Genomic DNA, 22821 nt, shown 5'->3' with positions numbered 1-22821 from the left:
AGGAACGGCAGTGTTCTGCCATGGCCAGCGAAGAGCCCGGATCTCAATCCCATTGAGCACATCTGGGACCTGTTGGATCAGAGGGTGAGGGCTAGCGCTACTCCCCCCAGAAATGTCCGGGAACCTGCAAGTGCCTTGGTGGAAGAGTGGGGTAACATCCAGTACCGCCGCTCCCTATAACCAGACTACGCAGGCTGCGTAGGGCACCAACTCCCTAGGCGGGCACCATCTTACCCTAGGAGGGCACCAGAAAGTCCACTGGCTGCCCTTACTCGCACGTTATACATTATTCAAGGACCTGAAAGCAGTTGCGGAACACAGATGATCACGCAAATATATTGTCCAAATATATACGATTCGTTAAATTTCACTCCCCAACACTAAAATTGAGATTTAGATTACAGTTTTGACAGGGTTACACTTTTGTATTAACGTAGGCGGATGTTTGACTTGAAATGAAATAGTTTCTGTATCCTCTTGACGTGTCCAAGTTTTTCCCCTGTCTTTGCCAAAAGGTTTGACAGAGCACAACGTTTCAGATGTACTTTATGTGTTCTTTATGTTCACATGAGTCATCAAATTCACCCGCTAAGTATCTTTGAGGAATTGGAGCGTTGGGTCTGTTCTGATTCATCTCAACATCTCTAGGACTGTTTCTCTTCTACATTTCCATCCTCATTGTAACTGAAGTGTTTTCACATGAAAGATTAATGGACTGTTTTGACAGAGATGTTGGTGAAGAGCGTAGTCTGGGCTTTAATGGAGAACAGAACATTGTGTGATGCTGACCAGATGCCTCGGGCTCAATCTGCTTTGAGTTTTCATGTGATCCATGGCTCCGCTCGGTCTGTCAAGGAACGAATCCATCTTGCCCTAATCTTTGCTGTTATCAGTTAAAAATGCAAAAAATGTGGAGGTCTGTAATTAGTCGACTTTTAAGACACTTTTAAAGCAAATCCTTCTCAAGTGGATTTGATTCCTAACAATGTGCCATTTAGCAGACATTGGTTGTCCAAAGCGACCGACTGTAAGCTGTTTGGAGAGGCGAGCCCTTGGAGCAACTTCGGCCCCCATCAAAAACCTTTCAAAAGCCTGATACGATTTCTACAGATTTTGGTTACTAAAATGTGCTTATAAAGTGGTAAAAATGTAGCCAATATTGTTCTGACTTGTGCCATTGCAAACCAATTTAAATTCGTCATTTTTTCATGTCACAATTAGTGGTTGACCGTTGCATTTTTTTCAATGGCCGAAATCTAGAGAGCAGGATGGCCGATATAAATGCCGATAAACTTGATGCAATTTAACAAAAAGTGTTGACTATTTTGACATCTATTTGTAGACTTTGGTACGGAAGGGAAAGTTTACACTTCTGTTAATCGGCCAAGAAAAGCGATGTCGATAATTGCAAAATGGCCAATGCAAAATGGCGATAATTGCAAAATCGGCTGATATATCGGTCTATAACTAGTCAAAATGCTGAATATATTGAATAAGAAGAGTCAGCTGTTGGTAAATCATTGGTAAATTGAAAATTGTGGTGGTGTAGTGGGCTAAAGCACATAACTGGTAAACTGGTAATCAGAAGGTTGCTGGTTCGAGCCCCACAGCCACCACCATTGTGTCCTTGAGTAAGGCACTTTACTCCAGGTTGCTCTGGGGGATTGTCCCTGTAATAAGGGCTCTGTAAGTCACTTTGGATAAAAGCGTCTGCCAAATGCAGAAATGTAATGTAAATGTTTGAGATATAGGGTGGCTGTGGCTCAGATGGTAGAGCGGGTCGTTCGAATCCCGGCCCACACGTGCCGAAGTGTCCTTGGGCAAGACACTGAACCCCAAGTTGCTCCCAATGGCAGGCTAGCACATTGGTGTATGAATGTGTGTGTGAATGGGTGACTGAGTCACAGTGTAAAGCGCTTTGAATACCGTTAAGGTTAAAAAGGCGCTATATAAGTGCACGTCACGTTTTACTCCAGTAGAGTTATTTTAGGAAGTCCATTTCTGCATAGCCACATGCCTTGAAGTCTTGGCTACAAAAAAGCTATTGACCATGTTCACTGTTCGTTCCCAGGAAAAAAGATACAGATCCTTGAACACACGTTGAGCTTTATGTGATGACATCATATTCATGTATAATGGTATTACTATGGCACATGCCCAAAACCATGGGATAACATGTATAAGATGTCCACAAAACACCGCAATACCCAAGTAATGTTTTTATGTGATAATCATAAAAAATCTGTGTGTTTTGTGTTATTCCGTCATGTTTCTTCAAGGCTTCATCAGTGTTTCTCATATGTTGTCCTACAGGCTAACCTACCCTTACTGCAGAGGGAGCTGTTGCACTGCGCTCGGGCCGCTAAACAGACTCCAGCACAGTATCTGTCCCAACACGAACATCTGCTGCTCAGCACCACCGTACCATCACCTGCCGACTCGACCGAACTTCTGCTGGAGCCCAGTGATGCCACCAAACGACACAGTCCCAACAGGTAAACACACTATACGCAAACATATAGCAGCAATGAAGTACTGTGCCAGTAGCATGGTAGAGCTAACAGATGGTATACCAATGTACTTTTATATATATATATATACACACACACCCTGGTACTGAATGATTATCATATTCTTATAGCATAATATTAACATTCCTAAGTACTTTAAAGTGGTGACTGACCGATATATCAATAATCGGTTGATATTTTGAATTTTTGGCTTCCCTATATGAGAGTTATCAAATCTAATTATGACCGATAATTTCCGTTTTCAACGTTTATGTACAAGTTTGTAAACGGTAAAGGGTCGGCACTTAAATAGCACTTTTTTTAAACTTGGCGGTATTCAAAGCGCTTTACACTGTGTCTCATTCACCCATTCACACACCAATGACGGCAGAGCTGCTATGCAAGGTGCTAGCCTGCCATTGGGAGCAACTTGGGGTTCAGTGTCTTGCCCAAGGACACTTCGGCATGTGGAGATGTGTGGGCCGGGAATCGCACCGCCAACCCTGCGATTAGTGGACAACCTTTGTGTGGATCTTAAGTAAAGGATAATGTGGGGGCCTGGTTCGCTAGTTCGAATCCCAGGGTGTGCTGAGTGACTCCATCCAGGTCTCCTAAGCAACCAAATTGGCCCGGTTGCTAGGGAGGGTAGAGTCACATGGGGTAACCTCCTCATGGTCGCTATAGTGTGGTTTGTTCACGGTGGGGCGTGTGGTGAGTTGAGCGTGGATGCCGCGGTGGATGGGTGAAGCCTCCCCACGTGCTACGTCTCCGTGGCAACATGCTCAACAAGGCACATGATACGATAAGTAGCCACGTAAGAAAGAATGTCACCCTGAAGCAGCAAAGCATCCATACACCATCACACTCCCACCACCATGCTTGACCGTAGGTATGATGTTCTTTTTGTGGAATTCTGTGTTTCATTTACACCAGATGTAACGGGACCCCTGTTGACTGAACATTCTCCCAAAAGGTTTGGGGATCATCAAGGTGTGTTTTGGCAAAATTCAGACGAGCCTTAATGTTCTTCTGGGTTAGCGGTGGTTTCCGCCTCGCCACTCTTCCATGGATGCCATTTTTGGCCAGTGTCTTTTTGATCATAGAGTCATGAATGGTGACCTTTATTGATGCGAGAGACTCCTTGGATGTTGTCCTTTGCTTTTTTTGTGACTTCCCGGATGAGTCGCCACTGTGCTCTTGGAGGAACTTTGGAAGGACAGCCACTTCCGGGAAGGTTCACTACTGTGCCAAGTGTTCTCCATTTGGAGATAACGGCTCTCACTCTGGTCCTTTAGGGTCACAGAGCCTTTGAAATAGCTTTGTACCCCTTCCTGGACTGATGTATTCACCGATCACCTTTTTCCTGGAATTTATCTGCAATCTTGGCGTAGTGTGGTACAGGGCGAGACCTTTTAGCCAGTTGTATTTAAGTGTTGTTTTGATTGAACAGGGCTGACAGTAATCAGGCCTGGCTGAACCCCATTAAGAATGCAGTTTCTTACCTACACTTGCTATTTTAATCTGTATTAACTAAAGACAAAACTCACCATCCTTTTCAAATAAAACAAATTAAATTGAAAACGGCATCAAACAAACACCAAACACAGGAGCGGGTTTTCTGGGGCAGCAAATAAACTGTTTATTCAAGTTTAATCAGGCATTCTTTTATTTTGTATATCTTTCTACTCATCAGAAGTAAAGAAAACGGTTTATACGAGCGCCCGCCCGCGACCCTGGAGCCTCCAGCCAAACGAATCTGCACTATTAGCCCGGCCCCCAGACACAGCCCCGCCCACCCACTTCAGCTCCCCAACCAGATCCACCCGACCCCGCCCCCTCTCCAACACTACGCCCTGGATGACATCACCACCCCTCACCTGTACAGAGAACCGCACCGCATACTAGAACTGAGGGAACTGAAGGACAAACCGCGACTGCAAGGTACTGACATTTTCAAACATTTCATTTTGGATTACATCGGAAGACTTGTGAAGTTCTGACCTGTGTGTTTTTGTTTTTGTTGTTGTTGTTGTGTTTATCAGGCAGTAACGGGAGTTACCGTGAGGAACCTGTCGATCACAGACTGACCGAGAGAGAATGGGCTGAAGAATGGCGACACCTTGATCATGTGAGACTCGCTTTACAATTTATAAAACTCTGATTAATCCACTTTAAAAGGACGTTGTTAGGCAGAATGTTAGCCTCAGTCACCATTCACTTTCACAGTATAGAGAAAAAAATACTAGCCTTTAAAGGAAAAGTTTGTCAAAAATGAAAACTCTCATCATTTTCTCACCCTCATGCCATCCCTGATGTGTATGACTTACTTTCTTGTGCAAGGACACAAATGTAGATTTTTAGGAGAATATCTGAAATTTGACCAAAACTTTGAAGCTCAGAAAAGCACGTAAAAGCAGCATAAAAGCAGCATAAAAGCAATCCATAAGACTCCAGTGGTTTAATCCATGTCTTCAAAAGCGATCCAATCAGGTTTTGCAGGTTTTGGTTAAGAACAGACCAAAATGTAACACATTTTTCACTGTATATCTTGCCATTGCATTCTCTAGACACGACCTTACTCGCTAGATAGTGCTAGGAAATGTAATTGAGCTTAAAGCCATGATCGCCAATGTCTGATTGGATCACTTCAGAAGACATGGATTAAACCACTGGAGTCTTATGGATTGCTTTTATTATGCTGCTTTTATGTGCTTTTTTGGAGCTTCAATGATTTGGCACCCATTCATTTGCATTGTATGAACCTACAGAGCTGAGATATTCTTCAAAAAATCTTCATTTGTGTCCTGCCGAAGAAAGTAAGTCACACATCTGGTACAGCATGAGGGTGAATAAATGATGAGAGAGTTCTCATTTTTGGGTGAACCGTCCCTTTAAATAATCAGTTGCATCAGTGATTCAACGTCTCTCTCGTCTTAACACAGATAAAAGATTAATTTGTTGCCCCCTACTGGCATGTAAATGTAATTGCATTAATGGTGACTGAACAAAACTGAGGGAATCTATTTGACTCCGTTCACTTGGAATGAATCAAAATCCCAAAATGTGAATGAGCGTGCAAATGTTCTGTTATCTGATTGCAGGTGTTAAATTGCATCGTGGATATGGTGGAAAAGACACGGCGCTCCGTGAGTGTCCTGCGGCACTGTCAGGAGTCCGACCGCGATGAGCTTAATTACTGGCACCGACGCTCCAACCAACACGACGACGGACGCAAGAACGGAGCCGCGGCAGGGAACGCACCCTTACTCAAAACACACAGCCCTCTGTCTGCAGTCAACTCAGGTGAGTCTTTCAGTTGATTCACCTTTGATTCGGATCTGTGAATGAACTGTTGTGATTGCGGATTTCTCAGAGAGTAAAACTAGCTCCACCTTGTGGCAGTCACGGTTACTACAGCGAGTCGTGTCAGAAATTAACCATGGGAATATAATACTTCAAAGTGGCAATAATGCCCCGTTGTAAATGCCTTTTGTTTGATCTGTTCCCCTATGCTTTATACATGTAATTCTATTCAATTCTATGTTATCTTGTTATGGCCGTAGTGCCTCTGTAGACATCGTAGCGTTCAGATGCATTCAGTGTTGACCTGAAATAAAAATAAATATTAAAGAGCTAAATATTGCTCATTTTGAGGCAGTTCTTTGCAATGAATTGTCAAAACGGTCCCGAAAATTGGTTTAAATTATTAATTAACAAACCTGGTGCACTTTGGGGCCGATCAGGGGTGGACTGGCTATTGGGAGAACCGAGCGGGCCGGTGGGTCGGACGCGAAAAGCTTAAATGAGCCGCTGCATTATACAGAACGGACCACAAAACGCCGCCGTGATATGCAGAAAAGGCAACAACTTTTGTATGTATGCATGTATGTATGCATGTGTTCGTGTATGTGCGTGCATGTGTGCGTGCGTGCGTGCATGTATGCGTGCGTGTGTATGCCTGTATGCATGTGTGTGTGTGTATGCATGCGTGTATGCGTGAGTGCATGCGTGTGTGTGTGCATGCATGAGTGCGAGCGTGTATGCGTGCGTGCGTGCGTGCGTGTATGCGTGCGTGCGTGCGTGCGTGTATGCGTGCGTGTATGCATGCGTGTATGCGTGCATGCGTGTATGCGTGCATGCATGCATGTATGCGTGCCTATATATGAGCATACATGTGTGTGTGATTGCATGCTGATAGAGCAGGTGTCAGTGTATTTGCTCCAGTCAGCTACAGAAAGAATGTTTTCTCAAATCTGAGCTCTGGCACACGTTCCTCACCGCCATCTGTGACCAAACACTGTCCAACATGAAGTCTTTAACTCAAACCATCCATTCCTTGCGTGCTTCAAGTCTGTTCATCGTACATAGTTTTGAAATGTTTGTGTGATATTTGCATCATATATGTGTTTATTTTCCTTCACACAGACTGTCAGAGGGAAGTCCCGCTGCGTGCCGGCTCTGGCTACGTGCCTGATGAGATCTGGAGGAAAGCCGGTAAGGGCGGCAACCCAGATGCACCCTGGGAAGCTCAGTTTGGCAGTCATGTTTCTTATTAATCACACTTGCAGAATTGAAACAAGCTCTTTGTTAAATATCGCTACCGAAGTAAACATCACTAGAGACACAATAAGTGATAGTTATCATTTGTTTAAAATAATAGTTCACACAAAAAAAATAAAAGGAAAATTCTTGAGAATGATCTTGGTCATTTTAAAGTCCCTTAACACTATGGAGCCTTCGGCAGGTCCAAAAGGGGGCGCTATATCGCAGAAAAAGTTTCCGCTTAAAACGTTCAAGTCCCCGGATACGCAAGTCAGGCATATGTGGTGTCGTTTGAAAACTTAGAAACGGAAACTTTTCAAATAAGCGCCACCTAGTGGTGATGTGGTAGAATTATTAATGAATATAAAAGTCTTTAAAAAAACAAATAGTCAAGTCATATATCAAATGAAAGCTCTCCTTCTCAGGAATGTGACTGTATAGTTTATTTAGTTGCCCTAAAACCACAGTTCGGTGCTGACGGCCCTAGAGAGCTACAAACTTCATATTTGCTCTTTTCTACAAAATGAGCCATTTCTCACTTGTCTTGGAGCTTGCTTGTGTGAATAATCCAATGTTTTATCTTAGATGTCCAGAACAAAGTATGTGGTCCAGCAGGAAGACTATGCAAAAAAAAAAAAAAAAAAAAAATTAATTTCCCATGATTTAGTTTTTTTCTTTTTCAAATTGAAGTCCTGGAAAACCCTTAAAAATAGCCAATTTTACCAAGAGGTGCTTAAAAAGTTCTTGAATTATAGAAAATGTTAAAATACGTTGTTTAAGTCATTTAATAAATGAACTGTATTCATTTATTTTCGGAAAAACATGACGACAGGCCACCTCTGAAGCGAGCAGCGCATAGATGGCGCTGTCACGTGACACCTGTTACTTTTTGCAGCGCTGTTCAGAATGGGCCAATCACAATCAAGTGCCACCTGGAGGATTTAAAGTATAGAGATATTTTAGAGATACTGCTGTGGCAGATTAAACAAGTATGAAATATTGCAACTATCAGTTTTAATTATAATTTACTCTCCTAAAAAAGTTATATGAGATAAAAACGTTTTGAATGATTTGAATGCGGATCAAGGGAGCATTCAGTTTTGTGAGCCGTCTAGCGCCCCCTTGTGTCAAGACAACGTTGTGTATCACAAAATGGGTTATTTCTGACAACATTTGGGTCAATATCAAAATATGTTGACAAAATCATGTCCCTTGACTTTTTTTTAGTCATGAAAAAGCTTTCAAACAGCGTAAAAAATAAATAAATAAATAAACAAATATATATATATATATATATATATATATATATATATATATATATATATATATATATTTATATAACCAAACCTTTAAAGATAATAAATGTCTTAACTCTGTTTTGCTAATTTTTTTAAAATATATTTGTAAAATCCTTGTTCCCTTCATCCGGTACACCACTTCTGCGACACGTAAAGTTATTTGTGTATTTATTTTGCACTTATTTTTAATAAAAGCATTAGTGAAAGTCCGAACAATTGTGCAGAAAAGCAAAAGTTAATTATTATTAATCATTTAAATAATTTAATAAGAATGTTTGTCTCTTGATTTCATGGCATTGCTGTTATCAATGCTAAAACCTTTTTTTAATTTATATATGTATATATATATATATTAGGGCTGTCAATCGATTAATATTTTTAATCAAATTAATTACATGGTGTCCTGATTAATTAATTGCGATTAATCTAATATACAAATATTTGCTGAGAAAGCCCCTCATATAACAATAATTCAATATATAATGATGAAATAATTATACATAGTTATCGTTAAATATAATTTTTTTATATATATATATATATATATATATATATATATATATATATATATAATAAATAAGGTAAAAAGGGTGTAACAGTTTAAAGGATACATCCTTAACCTCGTTGGTAATTAAATATTTGTGAGGTAAAGACCGTAAGACCTGCGTCAGACATGCTCGTGTCGCGTCTCGGGTGTGTTGCGTCATAAAAATAAAATGTTTAGGTCACTGTGTCAAGTTAAATATAGTTTAATACTCAATCTCGCAAATCTCAAGGTTCGCATTTGCTCTCCTTCAAGTGTTTTGAACGCAAGAACATAACGCATGTGTCCGCTGAAGTGTTGTTAATGTTTTCTTCACTGTAAAAACTGTGTGTTGCCCACACAGCTGAAATTTCACTTACTGCCCTCTGGAGTAAACAGGTGGTACTACAAGCTTGCGTTGTAAAGCATTGAGCATTGCGATTAAATGTGTAACATTTTTTTACGCGTTATTTTTTGTCAAATTAATCGCACATTATTAACACGTTAAATTGACAGCCCTAATAAATATATATATATATATATAATACACACACACACACACACACACACACACAAAGTAGTGGTAGATAAGTTAATTGAACCCTCATTAGTGTTAACTTGCTTCGTTTCTTAAACAAAATTAAATTATAAAAAAAAAGAACAACAGCCAAGTTGTCCTTTTATGAATAAAAATGAATGTCATCATGTTACAAAACGTTGACCTTCAGCGTTTATACGCAGAAACTGAACTAAATGGAGAATTTCAATATTTTGTAAGTTGGAAAGTAAAATTTTTTGATAATGATCCATTTGCAATTTGGGTCAGTTCCTCTCATAAATCTGTTGCGTGACTTTAGAAAACATGAAATGGCACATAAGTCATGTGGACGTCTGTTTACAGACTTATTCACATTTGTTGGTGCATTTTAAGGAAACACTACAATTGCACATTAATTTCATCATGAATGAACCAAGAATGTTACTGTGAGCATGTGTAGTTAAAGATGCTCATTGGTGTACTTGTAACAAGTCGTGTTTTATAAAAATAAATGAACTGAATGGTTAAAATATTAGTATTTAAAATGAACAAATAAATAATTTATTTTAATGACATCGCGAAAACAAATACAAATGTGCATGAAAAGTCCTTGAAAGTCATTGAATTTAACTTTGAAGTATCTGTACGAACCCTGTATCGACTATTGAGGATTAAATGTCACATATCATCGCAAAGAGGAGGATTTTCTCAGCTTTCTAATGACACCTGAGATTGAGCTTGTAGTCCACTCAGAGGCCGAGATATTCGATGAAACGGCGAGGGTGGTGCTTGAACTGAACATTAGACTGAATGTCTATGGACGAGCACACGAGTTAGAGCGCCACCTACATTTCGGATCTGCATGTTGTGGAAGGTGATAGAGGACAAAATGTTTTTTCTAGTCCTTGCTGCAACCTAGTGGAATAAAATCAGGCTTTTTAAGAGCAAAAAGAACCAGAATTTCATGCTTAAAATGTATGTTTTTTATTCTATTTAACATATTCAATATTATTTCTGAATAAGTGGAGTGTATTTTTATTATTTGGGTGGTACTCTGAAAATTTAGACACATTTTTGGCATTTAGTCCACAGTATGTGTGAATGAAATTTGAGTGTGAAAAATGGCAGCAGCCCAAAAATGCCCCATAGTTGGAAGAGTTTAAAAACGTCAATATCAGAAACGTAACCGACAACCATGTGACCTCTACAGAGGAGGCGGTGAACGAGGTCAAGCGGCAGGCGATGGACGAGGTTCAGAAGGCCGTGGCCGAGGCGGAGCAGAAAGCGTTCGAGATGATCACCGCTGAGAGAGCGAAGATGGAGAAGACGCTCACCGAGGCCAAGAGAAAAGCCACTGAAGACGCCTTACAGGTCATCAACGAACAGGAAGACTCGAGCGAGGTGAGTGTCCTTATTTTTAAACGGTATGTGAAACCGTACGAATCATGCAAAGATTAAGGCTATTTTGGAAATGGAAACTACATACTGGGGCAATATATTGTAAATTTTATATTGTTTACTAGTTAAAAATACTGTAATGGCGCACATTATACAATAATAAAAGCTATGTACTGAATGGAATAATAGCTTATTAGATATACAATGCAATACAAAGTAGACTGTTTACTGCTAACTTATTTTATTTTATTTATTGCTAATTATTAACTATTTTATTTAAAAAATGTTATCAAGCGAAAAAAAATGCAGGTTTAAGTCTAGCATGTTGAGGGGAAAAAAAAAAGAACAATTTATATATATTTATAAAATTATTAAAGAAAATTATTAAACTATTTTAAATTTAAGGTTAAATAAAAAAACTTTCAAGAATTCGATTTTTTTTATCATTGCAATAAAAAAAAGGATAACATTTTTGCTTTTACTTTGCAATGAAAAAAACTCTACTTTAAAATAAAGAAATCGAAAATTAATATTTTTACATTGTGATTTTGAGGAGATTATTGCTTTTACTTGACAGTTTTTCCATTTTGATTTAAAGGATTTGAATATTGTTCTTTTATTTCTTTACAGTTTATAAAGTAAATCGAGGATTAGACTATTGTATTTAATTCACAATAAATAATAAAGGAAATTTGTTATTTGAAAAAATCTTTATAAAAGATTTTGTTATAAAATTTGCAATAACAAAAATGTAATAATAAAAATAAAAAAACAGGCTATTTTTACATCAATAAAAAACAAAACAAGGATCCAATATTTGTTTTCAATTTGCGATAAAATTGATACAATTTTAAATAAAAAAAATACAAATCAAGGATTAGACTTTTTTTTACATTGATTTTGAGGAAAAGACTGTTTGTTTTTACCTGAAAATTAAAAAATAATAATAATAATAATAATTTACTGCTATGTAACAAAAATCAAGAATTTGACTTTTCTCATACATTTTTTTTTTTTACTTTAAAATAAGAAAATAAATCAAGGATAAGATTTTTTTACATTGTGATTTTAAGGATTAAACAATTGTTTTTACTTTGCCATTTAAAAAAAAAAAATCAAGGATTGAATTTGGAAGAAAAAAATGTAAAACAAAAAATTAAGAATTTGACTTTTAACATTACGATTAAAAAAAACAAGGATAAAACTTTTTTACTTTGCCATAAAAATTATTATTTATTTTTTTTAATTTACGATTTAAAGCGCACCTATTATGCCCCTTTTCACAAGATGTAATTTAAATCTTTGGTGTCCCCAAAATGTGTCTTGTGAAGTTTCTGCTCAAAATACCCCACATATCATTTAAAGGGGCAGTGGTGGCTTGATGGTCAAGGTTCTGGGTTACTGACCAGAAGGTCAGGGGTTCCAGCCCAAGCCCCAGCACCACCATGATGCCACTGTTGGGCCCTTGAGCAAGGCCTTGACCCCATCTGCTCCAGGGGTGCCTTATCATGGCTGACCCTGCACTCTGACCCCAGCTTAGTTGGGATATGTGGAAAAAATGTCACTGTATATATGCAAAACAAAAATGTATGTTTAACGTGTGACCATAATAAAGGCTTCTAATTTATACGGTGTTGAAAATGCCAATTTTTGGTTGGGAATAAAATGAGCTGTGTGTGTCTTTAAATGCAAATGAGCTGTGTGTCTTTAAATGCAAATGAGCTGATGCGTATCCAGAATAGGGCGGAGTTTTGACATCTCCGCTTCGGATAACTAGACATCATAAAGAAGTTTCCGAATGGTTATTTGATCAATTTATTTATTTGTTGTAGAGTTTCAGCAGTTTTGCAACAATGGATGAGCAACACACACATGCTGTTACAACGCAGTCAGCTATAAAATGATTCGGGCAAACATAAACGCATTTAGGTAGATTTGAGGGCGATGCTCCGGCATCGAAACAATGGCGGACTCGTTCAGGGCAGGTCTATGCCAAAACGGCAACATTTGTGGGCGGGGCCTGCGAACAGCATTTTCTAAATCCGTGTTTATGATTAACGGGGATTAAAAAAAATAATAAAATAACTTTGCCATTTAAAAACAAGGTTAGACTCATTTTAAATTGTGATTTGGAGCACTAGATTGATATTTTTACTTTGTAATTTGAAAATCAAATCAAGGATTAGACCACTTACCAGTGACATTGATTGACATGCCAAAGCCAGTTTATTTGGATTTTGTGCTTTGCCAATGTTCGAGTGTTTTACTGATCGTCTGTTAAACGATATTTCTCTTTCTCTCTTAAGTGTTGTTGGAACTGCGGCCGTAAAGCCAGCGAGACCTGCAGCGGATGCAACGCGGCCCGTTACTGCGGCTCCTTCTGTCAGCATAAAGACTGGGAGCGACACCATCTCATCTGCAGCCCGGGTCTCCAGGCCCAGCCCAAACCCATGTCCGCTCTGAGCGCTCGGATGCTGGCCAAAGCCCCTGAGAGCGGCCTCATCCCGAGCCCCATCCCGGAGAAAACCTCCAGCACCTCGCGAGCGTCCACACCGCCCACTCCCGCGTCCTCCTCCACGCCGGACGCCAACGGACACTAGCACAAAGTCGTCAGAGCGACGGGATCGTGGCGATGCACCTCAAATGAGCAGATATTCTGATTCAGGGTATCTGTTGGAAAACTCGCCAATAAGAGACGATTTTAAGTCTCTCCGCGCTGGATGTGACGAATCCACGAAAAGCACGTACAGCACATTCAGAGGCATGGGTCCAGTGTTTGGCATCGCTTTTTGTGCCCCGCTCGCTTGTTTGGTACAAAACACGACATGTGATCGAATCAACCAGCACAAATGTTTTCTGTGTGTGTTTGTATGTGTATGTGTGCATGCGTGTTGGGTTTCTGCTTGGAAATACAGGTTCAAAGCAATATTAAACACAATGCCAAGTGATCATTGATTGACCAAAGCTATCAATGCTGTGACATGTTCATATTTAGTTTCCTTCTCAATGACTTAAGACAGTTTATCAATATTATATAACAAGATGATCAGAACTTAGATGGAAATCAGGTACGTCGATACGTCACATACTGATGTATGTGTGCTATATGTATATATATTATATGTTAAGTGTAGCTACCAAACCTGGGTCTAACTGACCGTCTCTATCAGGGTCCATACGCACATTAAACATTAAATTCTAAGCATAAAAAAGGACAAAGAGGATGCAATTAATTTAACACCACTTTCTAATTCGACCCAACAAAAGCATGTATGAAACCGCTCAGTGTTCTGGTGTTGTGACACAATCTCAGGAGGATGTTATATGTAAATACTTACATTTCTTTCCACATTCGGAGTCAAACAAGGGTTTGTTCTTTAATTTCCACATTGATGTCTTCAACCACCTTGTGTAGAATTTAACGGCGCGAGAGAATCTTTATTTTGTGAGCTACTTTTGTGACGTTCATTGTTTTCAAAATTCTTGAATATTAAGTAGGCATTCAGACAATAAGTAAATAAATAAATAAAGGAATGAACACTATCACATGGCTTGAGGTGTGTTTGTTTTTTTCTTGGTAAAAGGTCATTTTGTGGCATTTTATATTGATTTTCTTTGCACTGTAGAGGAGTGACTCTGACCTGGTCAGACATGTCAAAAGGTTTAGAAAATTAATGATTCGGGCTGGCCTGGGTATCTCGGCGAGTATTGACGCTGACTATAACCCTTGGAGTCGCGAGTTCGAATCCAGGATTCCAGACAGGTCTCCTACGCAACTGAATTGGCCCGGTTGCTAGGGAGGGTAGAGTCACATGGGGTAACCTCCTCGTGGTGGTGATTAGTGGTTCTCTCAATGGGGTGTGTGGATCGTGGAGAGTAGCATGAGCCTCCACATGCTGTGAGTCTCCGCGGTGTCATGCACAACGAGTCACGTGATCAGATGCGCGGATTGACGGTCTCAGATGCGGAGGCAAATGAGACTTGTCCTCCACCACCCGGATTGAGGCGAGTAACCGCGTCACCACGAGGACCTACTAAGTAGTGGGAATTGGGCATTCCAAAATGGGGATAAAAATGGATTAAGAAAATTAATTGGCTAATGGGAAAATCAATTCTTGTGTTTTATTGGAATAATGACATGAACACATTACATATGAACACTCTTATAATAAGCCAAAGAAATCAATTACTCCCTGTGAACAGAAAAGCCTTAAATGTACCACAGTTATTGTTTCTACTCTGTAAACTTGAAATCAGTCACACGACGTTCATTGGCTGAATTGGCATTTCATGTTTTTCCGCTTTTTATCACAAGATGGCAGCAACACATTAATTCTCAACACCTAAAACACAACGTGTTTGATCATGTTTTGTCAATGACATTTGAAATGGAATTTAATACTGTTGAATATTATCATATGCAATGCTCCATTTCATGAATGTACACATGACCGGATCAAAGTAGGCCTAATTGTTGGTACTTTTATATCCCTGTTAGCACATGTACATGTACAGCCATGGCCAAAAGTATTGGCAGTGACATCAATTTTGTGTTTCGTGAAGTTTTCTGCTTCAGTTGTATGGTGGTGTTTCACATTGTTTCTAGACTATTGTGCAGAGTGATCAGATGCATTTTAAATAATTGCAAAAAGCATAATTGGCCAAAAAAATGAACTTTATCACAAAAACCAAAATTTCACAGTTTTTTGGTCCTATCAGCAGCACCTGGGAAAGTGTGAACGAATACTAGTCAGGTGAAATCACTCTATCATTCTGATTGGATTATAAGAGCAGACTGATTGCTATAAAATGAGGGAAGAAGTGCTTCCAGTCATTGTGTTCTTGTTCACAATGGTTACCTCTAAAGGAAGACGTGCAGCCATCATCGCTTTGCATCAAAATGGCCTCACATGCAAGGAAATTGCTGCAAAGAATATTGTACCTGAAAGAACCATTTACCCGATCATCAAGAACTTCAAGGAGAGAGGTTCAACTGCAGTGAAGAGGGCTTCAGGACATCCCAGAGTGTCCAGCAAGTGCCAGGACCGTCTCCTCCTGAGGAGTCCGCTACGGAATCGTGTCGCCACCAGTGCAGAGCTCAATATTGGCAGCAGGTTGGTGTGAGGGCATCTGCACACACAGTGAGGCGAAGACTTTTGGACAATGGCCTGGTGTCAAGAAGGACAGCAAAAAAGCCACTTCTCTCCAAGAAAAACATCAAGGACAGACTGAACTTCTGCAGGAAGTACAAGGATTGGACAGCAGAAGACTGGTGCAAAGATATTTTCTCTGATGAAGCCCCCTTCCGACTGTTTGGGACATCTGGAAAATCGATAGTCTGGAGAAGAAAAGGTGAACGCTACCATGAGTCCTGTGTCGTGCCAACAGTGAAGCATCCTGAGACCATCCATGTGTGGGGTTGTTTTTCATCACAGGGAGTGGGCTCTCTCACAATCCTGCACAAAAACACTGCCATGAATAAAGAATGGTAACAAAACGTCCTGCAAGAGTAACTTCTCCCAACGATCCAGGAGCAATTTAGTGATGATCCGTGCATTTTCCAGCATAATGGAGCACCATGTCACAAGGCAAGAGTGATAATGAAGTGGTTCGGAGATCATTACATTGAAATTTTGGATCAGTGGCCAGGCAACTCCCCGGATCTTAATCCCATAAAGAACCAGTGGTCAATCCTCAAAAGGCGAGTGGACCAACAGAAGCTCACAAATTGTGATCAACTCCGAGTACTAATAAGGCAAGAATGGATCGCCATCAGTCAGGATTTGGCCCAGAAGCTGATATCCAGCATGCCAGAGTGAATTGCAGAGGTTATGAAGAACAAGGGTCAACACTGTAAATATTGACTCTTTGCATAAATTGAGTGTTTTTGCCAATAAAAGCCTTTAAAACTCATGAAACGCTTTTCATTGTTTTCCAGTATACCATAGAAACATGTGGAAAAAATAATCTACAAATACTGAAGCAGCAAACTTTGCAAAACACAAAATGTACGTCACTGCCAATACTTTAGGCCACGGCTGTGTAATGTGATCAGTTGAATGCCGAATACAAGTACCAATTTCTGTCCATAAGAGCAAAATCTGTACATTATTCCAAACTTTTGGCCGCCAGTGTATGTCTGTAGTCAAAGTAATGGACCGTAATGGACGCGTTTTCTTTATCACAGCTTTAGTGAGGAGGGCCTCTACCTCTATGAAATGTCATACATCTTCATTCGTTTAGTAGCTTGGCATGGCGATTGTTGTGGATTTTGAGTGATCCACAATGACGTTGGTTTGCTTGGGGGGTTTGTTCTTCTAAATTTGATCATCAAAAAAATTTATAATCTATCCTTTACCATAACGTTCTGTATCGCTAGATAACTGCACTCTGACCCCAGCTTAGCTGGGATATGTGGAAAATAAATTATTTCACCATGTATATGCAGAAATTTATGTATAATGTGTGATAATTGATCAATTTATTTATTATTATTGATTTAACTGAGGGTTATTTCATGCTAAGCAGTTCTCTAATAAAGGTAACTGTCTTTAGAAATAACGCAGACAGACTCTAAACATAACCGAAAACGGTCGACTCGTGGAAAAATTCCGCGTTCAGGAAAAAGTTGGAAGACTGATATTAAGTCATTTTGGCAAATTAGTTATTGGCTTTGTTTTTTATTATTGAATCTACAGATAAATGGTGACATCTGTCGGGTGTGTAAAGAAACGCGCCCAAAGACACCATTACACTACTGGGCATTCAACCGTTTTTCACAGGTAGGGAACTTAATGTTAACTTAAACTTAAAATTTTATTTGTCATCCTATGCAACCAAAGCTTTAAAAAAAACTCACTACTGCCAAAAATGCCGATATTATGCTAGTATGCTAACTGCAGCTTTTGACTGCAGACATGATGCTAACGGTGGTTTCGCGGTAAAATTGTGTCAGCAATTGTTTATGTTTTAAACATTAAAACCGTAGTTATAGTTTATGATTTTATTAAATTAAATAATTGTGATAATGTGCCTTAATAGCTGGACTGGGTTTATTTACAGTTTTGTACATTTCTTTAGAATGTACAGCTATATAGATCCGTTTAAACATTTCAAATGGGCCATTATATTTATGTAAATATGTTTTGCAGTCTTTGTATTTATCTCAGACGTACGAAAAAAGAAAAAAAGAATGATGAATTTCAGTTTCATAAAATTCCATCAAATTTAATGGAGTATCTGTAACAAAATAAAATAAATATCTTAAGTTGTATTAATTTAATTTTGTTAAACATTACACAATTCAATTTGATGGCATTTTGTTACGCAATTGAAATGCATGAATGTAAAAAAAACAGGCTTGAGTGTTTAAATAAAAATTATATCTATCAGTTATAAAAAAAAAAATCAATATTGGTCGATCTCCGATCATCAATGTCAAATCAAATCAAATCAAATCAAATCACTTTATTGTCACACTACCATGTACACAAGTGCAACAGTAGGTGAAATTCTTGTGTGCAGTTCCGAGCAACATAGCAGTCATGACAGTGACGAGACATATACCAATTACAATAAACAACATACTTACACAAAACAATTTACATATCAAATGTACACATACTTACACAAAACAATTTACAAATCAGATGTACACATACTTACACAACACAATAATTATATACAATGCAGAATATAGAACAGAATATACAATACAATACAATAAGTGGGAGTATATGAAATATATATGTGTATATATATATATATAGCAGTTGTATTGAGGAGAATATGTTGACAGTCCAGTGTGAGATTATAGATTAATAAAGTGCAGTGCTAATTATTGATCCTGATAGATCAAGAGTTCAACAGTCTGATTGCTTGGGGAAGAAACTGTCATGTAGTCGGCTGGTGCCGGGTCCTGATGCTGCGATACCGCCTGCCTGATGGTAGCAGTGAGAACAGCCCATGGCTTGGGTGACTGGAGTCTCTGATGATCCTCCGAGCTTTTTTCACACACCGCCTGGTGTATATGTCCTGGAGGGAGGGAAGCTCACCTCCGATGATGTTCCTGGCAGTTCGCACCACCCTTTGCAGGGCTTTGCAGTTGTACGCGGTGCTATTGCCGCACCAGGCGGTGATGCAGCCAGTCAGGATGCTCTCTACAGTGCTGGTGTAGAACCGTGTGAGGATGTGGTGGTTCATTCCAAACTTCCTCAGCCGTCTCAGGAAGAAGAGGCTGGTGAGCCTTCTTCACAACGGCCTCAGTGTGGACGGACCATGTGAGTTCCTCAGTAATGTGGACACCGAGGAACTTGAAGCTGCTGACTCTCTCCACCGGTGCTCCATTGATGGTGATGGGGCTGTGTTCTCCGTCTTTCTTCCTGAAGTCCACAACAAGCTCCTTGGTTTTACTGACGTTGAGGGAGAGGTTGTGCTCCTGACACCAGCGTGTCAGAGTGTGCACCTCCTCTCTGTAGGCTCTTTCATCATTGTCAGTGATCAGACCTACCACCGTCGTATCGTCAGCAAACTTAATGATGGCATTGGAGCTATGTGTTGCCACACAGTCATGTGTGTACAGGGAATACAGGAGTGGGCTGAGAACACAGCCCTGCGGGGCTCCAGTGTTGAGGGTCAGTGATGAGGAGGTGTTGCTGCCCATTCTAACCACCTGACGTCTGCCTATGTACCATAGTACCAGCAAAAAAAATAAATAAAAATAAATATATATATATATTAGTTGTATTCATTCAAACAACTAAAAAGCAAATTTAGTCAAAACCAATACTGACAGCAAGCTTTAATAGTATTTTAATTTTATTATATTATCAAGAGAGTTGGTTCATGGGCCTTAATGCTTTGATAGTTTACTGTAGTTTTAAATATTATCAGTTATGTTTTTGACACCATCATTAAAACGATTGCTTTTGATTTCTTGAAAAGTAAGAAATGTAATTCCATTTTTTAGTTTGTGAATGGCCTCTAACTTACAGAAAACTGACAGGAACATTTCTGCTATTTATATGTAAGTTTCCCAGAAACATTCCGATAAGAAATACGCAATAGCGGTTTTAACCACCGCGCAAACCATGCAATTGCGTGCAGCCCCGGACGCCAGGGGGGCCCACCGCCCCTGTAGGAAAGCTCTTGAGGGGTGACATGATGTTCTGGGTACACGCGCGAATACGCTGTTGTCAAGCGCTCTTATAGCGGTTCACGTTAGACGCCACTGGGGTCGGGACAGCAGAGTTTTTTAAGTAGGGTTCGGGTTTGTAATTTATGAAAATAAATATAGGCCTATATAGGCTGTTAAATTATTATTTTTTAAATATATGTAGGTAAATATAGTTTATTTTATTACTGTTTTGTGTAAAAACTGGAAAACATGCATTCAATAAATTTAACTAAATTTGTATTTCATTAATTATTTTAAATGTACTTAGTTACAATTGTTGGTAGGATGAATTTAAAAATATTCTATAAATAATTTTAATGTAATTTTTTAAGCAAAAATTTTTAAAATGGGGCACCGGCTTGTTCGGTTGCTTGGGGCCTCAGAAATTGTAAACCCGCCTCTGGAAATACGAGTTTGGTTTAATTCTCTCATAACATGCAGATGTTAAGGATTAGTTTGTTTTTGAGATGACTCATTTTCTCCTACACACTCATCACAAACATGTTTGTGCCATAATGATACTGAAATAAAACCACTTACCTTTGAGAGCGCTTTGGAACGACACGACTTGATTAAATGCACAAATTGAAGCCGTGGTGTGTTCAGTCATGCCATTGAATGTACAAACAGGCCAGAAATAAAGTCTGGAGTGCAAGGGAGTACATTGGGTGGGTGGGGGGGGGGGGCGTTCAGCGTGAAGCATTTACCCATGTTTCCATTGATCATGGTATAAATAATTATTGAGGGGGTTACCTGCCCCCATCCCTCCTGAAATCTACGCCCCTGCTGGGGTGTTTGAAATACCTCAAAATAATATCACTTCACTTCAGCCAGCCGTTTTGACATTCGTGCCTGGGCGGTTTTTGACAAACCCCTCGGATGTATCAGTCATAGCAGTTCCACACACTGGAAAATCCCATTAAGCTTTTAATCAAACAGGAACAGACACAAAGCCTGGGCAAGATGTGATTTTACCCTTCAGGCTGTGCGTCCCCATAAATATTCTTAAAATGGTGATTGGGCAAATCTAATGAAAAAATGTCCAGGTCACATTTCACCCCAAAATCAAAACAAAACAACTGCATTTAGCTAAAGTGCTGTAGCATCACAAAAGAGTAAATGCATATAGCCTACAGTATATTTACATTTACATTTATGCATTTGGCAGACGCTTTTATCCAAAGTGACTTACAGTGCACTTATTACAGGGACAATCCCCCCGGAGCAACCTGGAGTTAAGTGTCTTACTCAAGGGCACAACAGTGGCATCTTGGTGGTGCTGGGGCTTGAACCCCCGACCTTCTGGTCAGTAACCCTGAGCCACCACTGCCCCTGAGGTCGACCAATACCGATAACCGTGCGTTCACACCAGAAGCGGCGAGAGCGTCAAAATTCACTGCCTTCAATGCTCGAGGACGCTCGTGGACGCTCTGACGTAGTTGAAATAGGCGGCAACGTTTGTTCAGAATGCGTTGTTTTGTGAACTATATTTAAAGGGGCCGCAATTTAAACATTCAGACATGTCGACCATCGACCATTTACTTTTTGCCGACCTATCACAAGTAGCGTATATCCTCATGAACTCTTTAAAATGTGAAAATAAGATATTGATCGATGGCAGAAAGTAATTAAAATTATAGTTGTTTGTTATCAAAATAAAATACATTTGTAATAATAACTGTGGTCTTGGTTGTTTTATATCCCTGTAAGCAAACAGGGACAGATCATATATTACTGGGAAACCCGCCATGGCAATAATTAGTTTCTCCTCCATTTTATCTTCGGAAGGAATGTTTGGTGGGAACCAAAGTTTACACGGTTGTGTTCTCTAGACTTCGCTAGAGCGGAGCACTTCTATATTCCAATAGGTTGCCGCCGAACCGCGTCACAGCTCATTACCATAATGTTGACTGCACTTGAACTTTCATCTGATGCCCACACCGCCCAAGACTCGCCGCGCCGCTTCTCGCCGCCGAGAGACGCTGGCTGTCATTGAAAATGAATGACTTCGGTCAATTTGACGCTCTCGCCGCCTCTGGTATGAACGCACGGTAAGGTGGTGGGATAGTTTTGACTACAAGAGACATTTTGGCTACAATGAGTCCAAAATGGATAAAATCCCAGATGCAGCATATTGAACAGCCAAAATCCCATTAATAACCCAGGGGAAAAAACGAGATGAAGATTTGTTGCATAACGTGAGACTTTTAACTATAAGCCCAAAATAGACTGGGGACTCTTATTTTGAAATGACGCAGACTTGGCCCCCTGTTACAATGCTCTCTATATAAGTTTTAACCAAATGAAGCTTTTTATAGCCTATATATTCACCAGATGAGGTTAAATGAAGAATAAGATTTATTGTTCATTAGATATGAAGTTAGAGTCATGATGTATGCATGGGCGGAGCTAGGAGTTTTTCAAAGGGGTGTCCAGGAAGGGGCACAGAAATGTTCGGGCAGCATTTTCATATCGTTGGACTATGGGGGCGAGGGGGGTGGATACAATGACACCCAGGACGGAGAGGTTTGGCGACTTTGGTGTGCACACATGTTAAGTTTATACATTTGTACAGAGATGATTTCACCTCTAAAGAACTAAATTGTGCCAAAAAATGACTAAAACAGCAACTGCTAGTAGGTTGGCCAATGGGGTGGCCAGGCTTCGGTGCATGGTGGCCACGGCCACCCCCCGGCCACCCCATAGCTCTGCCACTGGATGTATGTGCTAACACGGGACGTATGCGTATACACACATTTTTCTTCGCATACCCTCGCTTCAGTTTAAACACTTGATATCAAATAACAAAATATGCTTTGGAGTGAGAATATTATATA

The 22821-nt window shown here is 39.7% G+C and overlaps 1 protein-coding gene across 2 annotated transcripts in view; it reads left to right on the top strand.

Annotated features, from left to right (window-relative positions):
• Positions 1-14353, top strand: part of LOC127653912 (protein CBFA2T2-like) — a 50969-nt gene extending 36616 nt beyond the window's left edge. For both annotated transcript variants that reach the window (XM_052140762.1, XM_052140764.1), the window contains exons 5-11: positions 2314-2495; positions 4204-4451; positions 4553-4638; positions 5612-5813; positions 6936-7004; positions 10622-10812; positions 13116-14353. In XM_052140762.1, the coding sequence (XP_051996722.1) occupies positions 2314-2495; positions 4204-4451; positions 4553-4638; positions 5612-5813; positions 6936-7004; positions 10622-10812; positions 13116-13409 (1272 nt within the window). In that variant the 3' untranslated portion in view covers positions 13410-14353. The remainder of the gene's footprint in view (positions 1-2313; positions 2496-4203; positions 4452-4552; positions 4639-5611; positions 5814-6935; positions 7005-10621; positions 10813-13115) is intronic.
• The last annotated feature ends 8468 nt before the right edge of the window (positions 14354-22821 follow it).

This window comes from Xyrauchen texanus, chromosome 13 (genome assembly GCF_025860055.1).
Source record: "Xyrauchen texanus isolate HMW12.3.18 chromosome 13, RBS_HiC_50CHRs, whole genome shotgun sequence".
Lineage (NCBI taxonomy): Eukaryota > Metazoa > Chordata > Actinopteri > Cypriniformes > Catostomidae > Xyrauchen > Xyrauchen texanus.
This window is presented reverse-complemented; position numbering and strand designations above follow the sequence as displayed.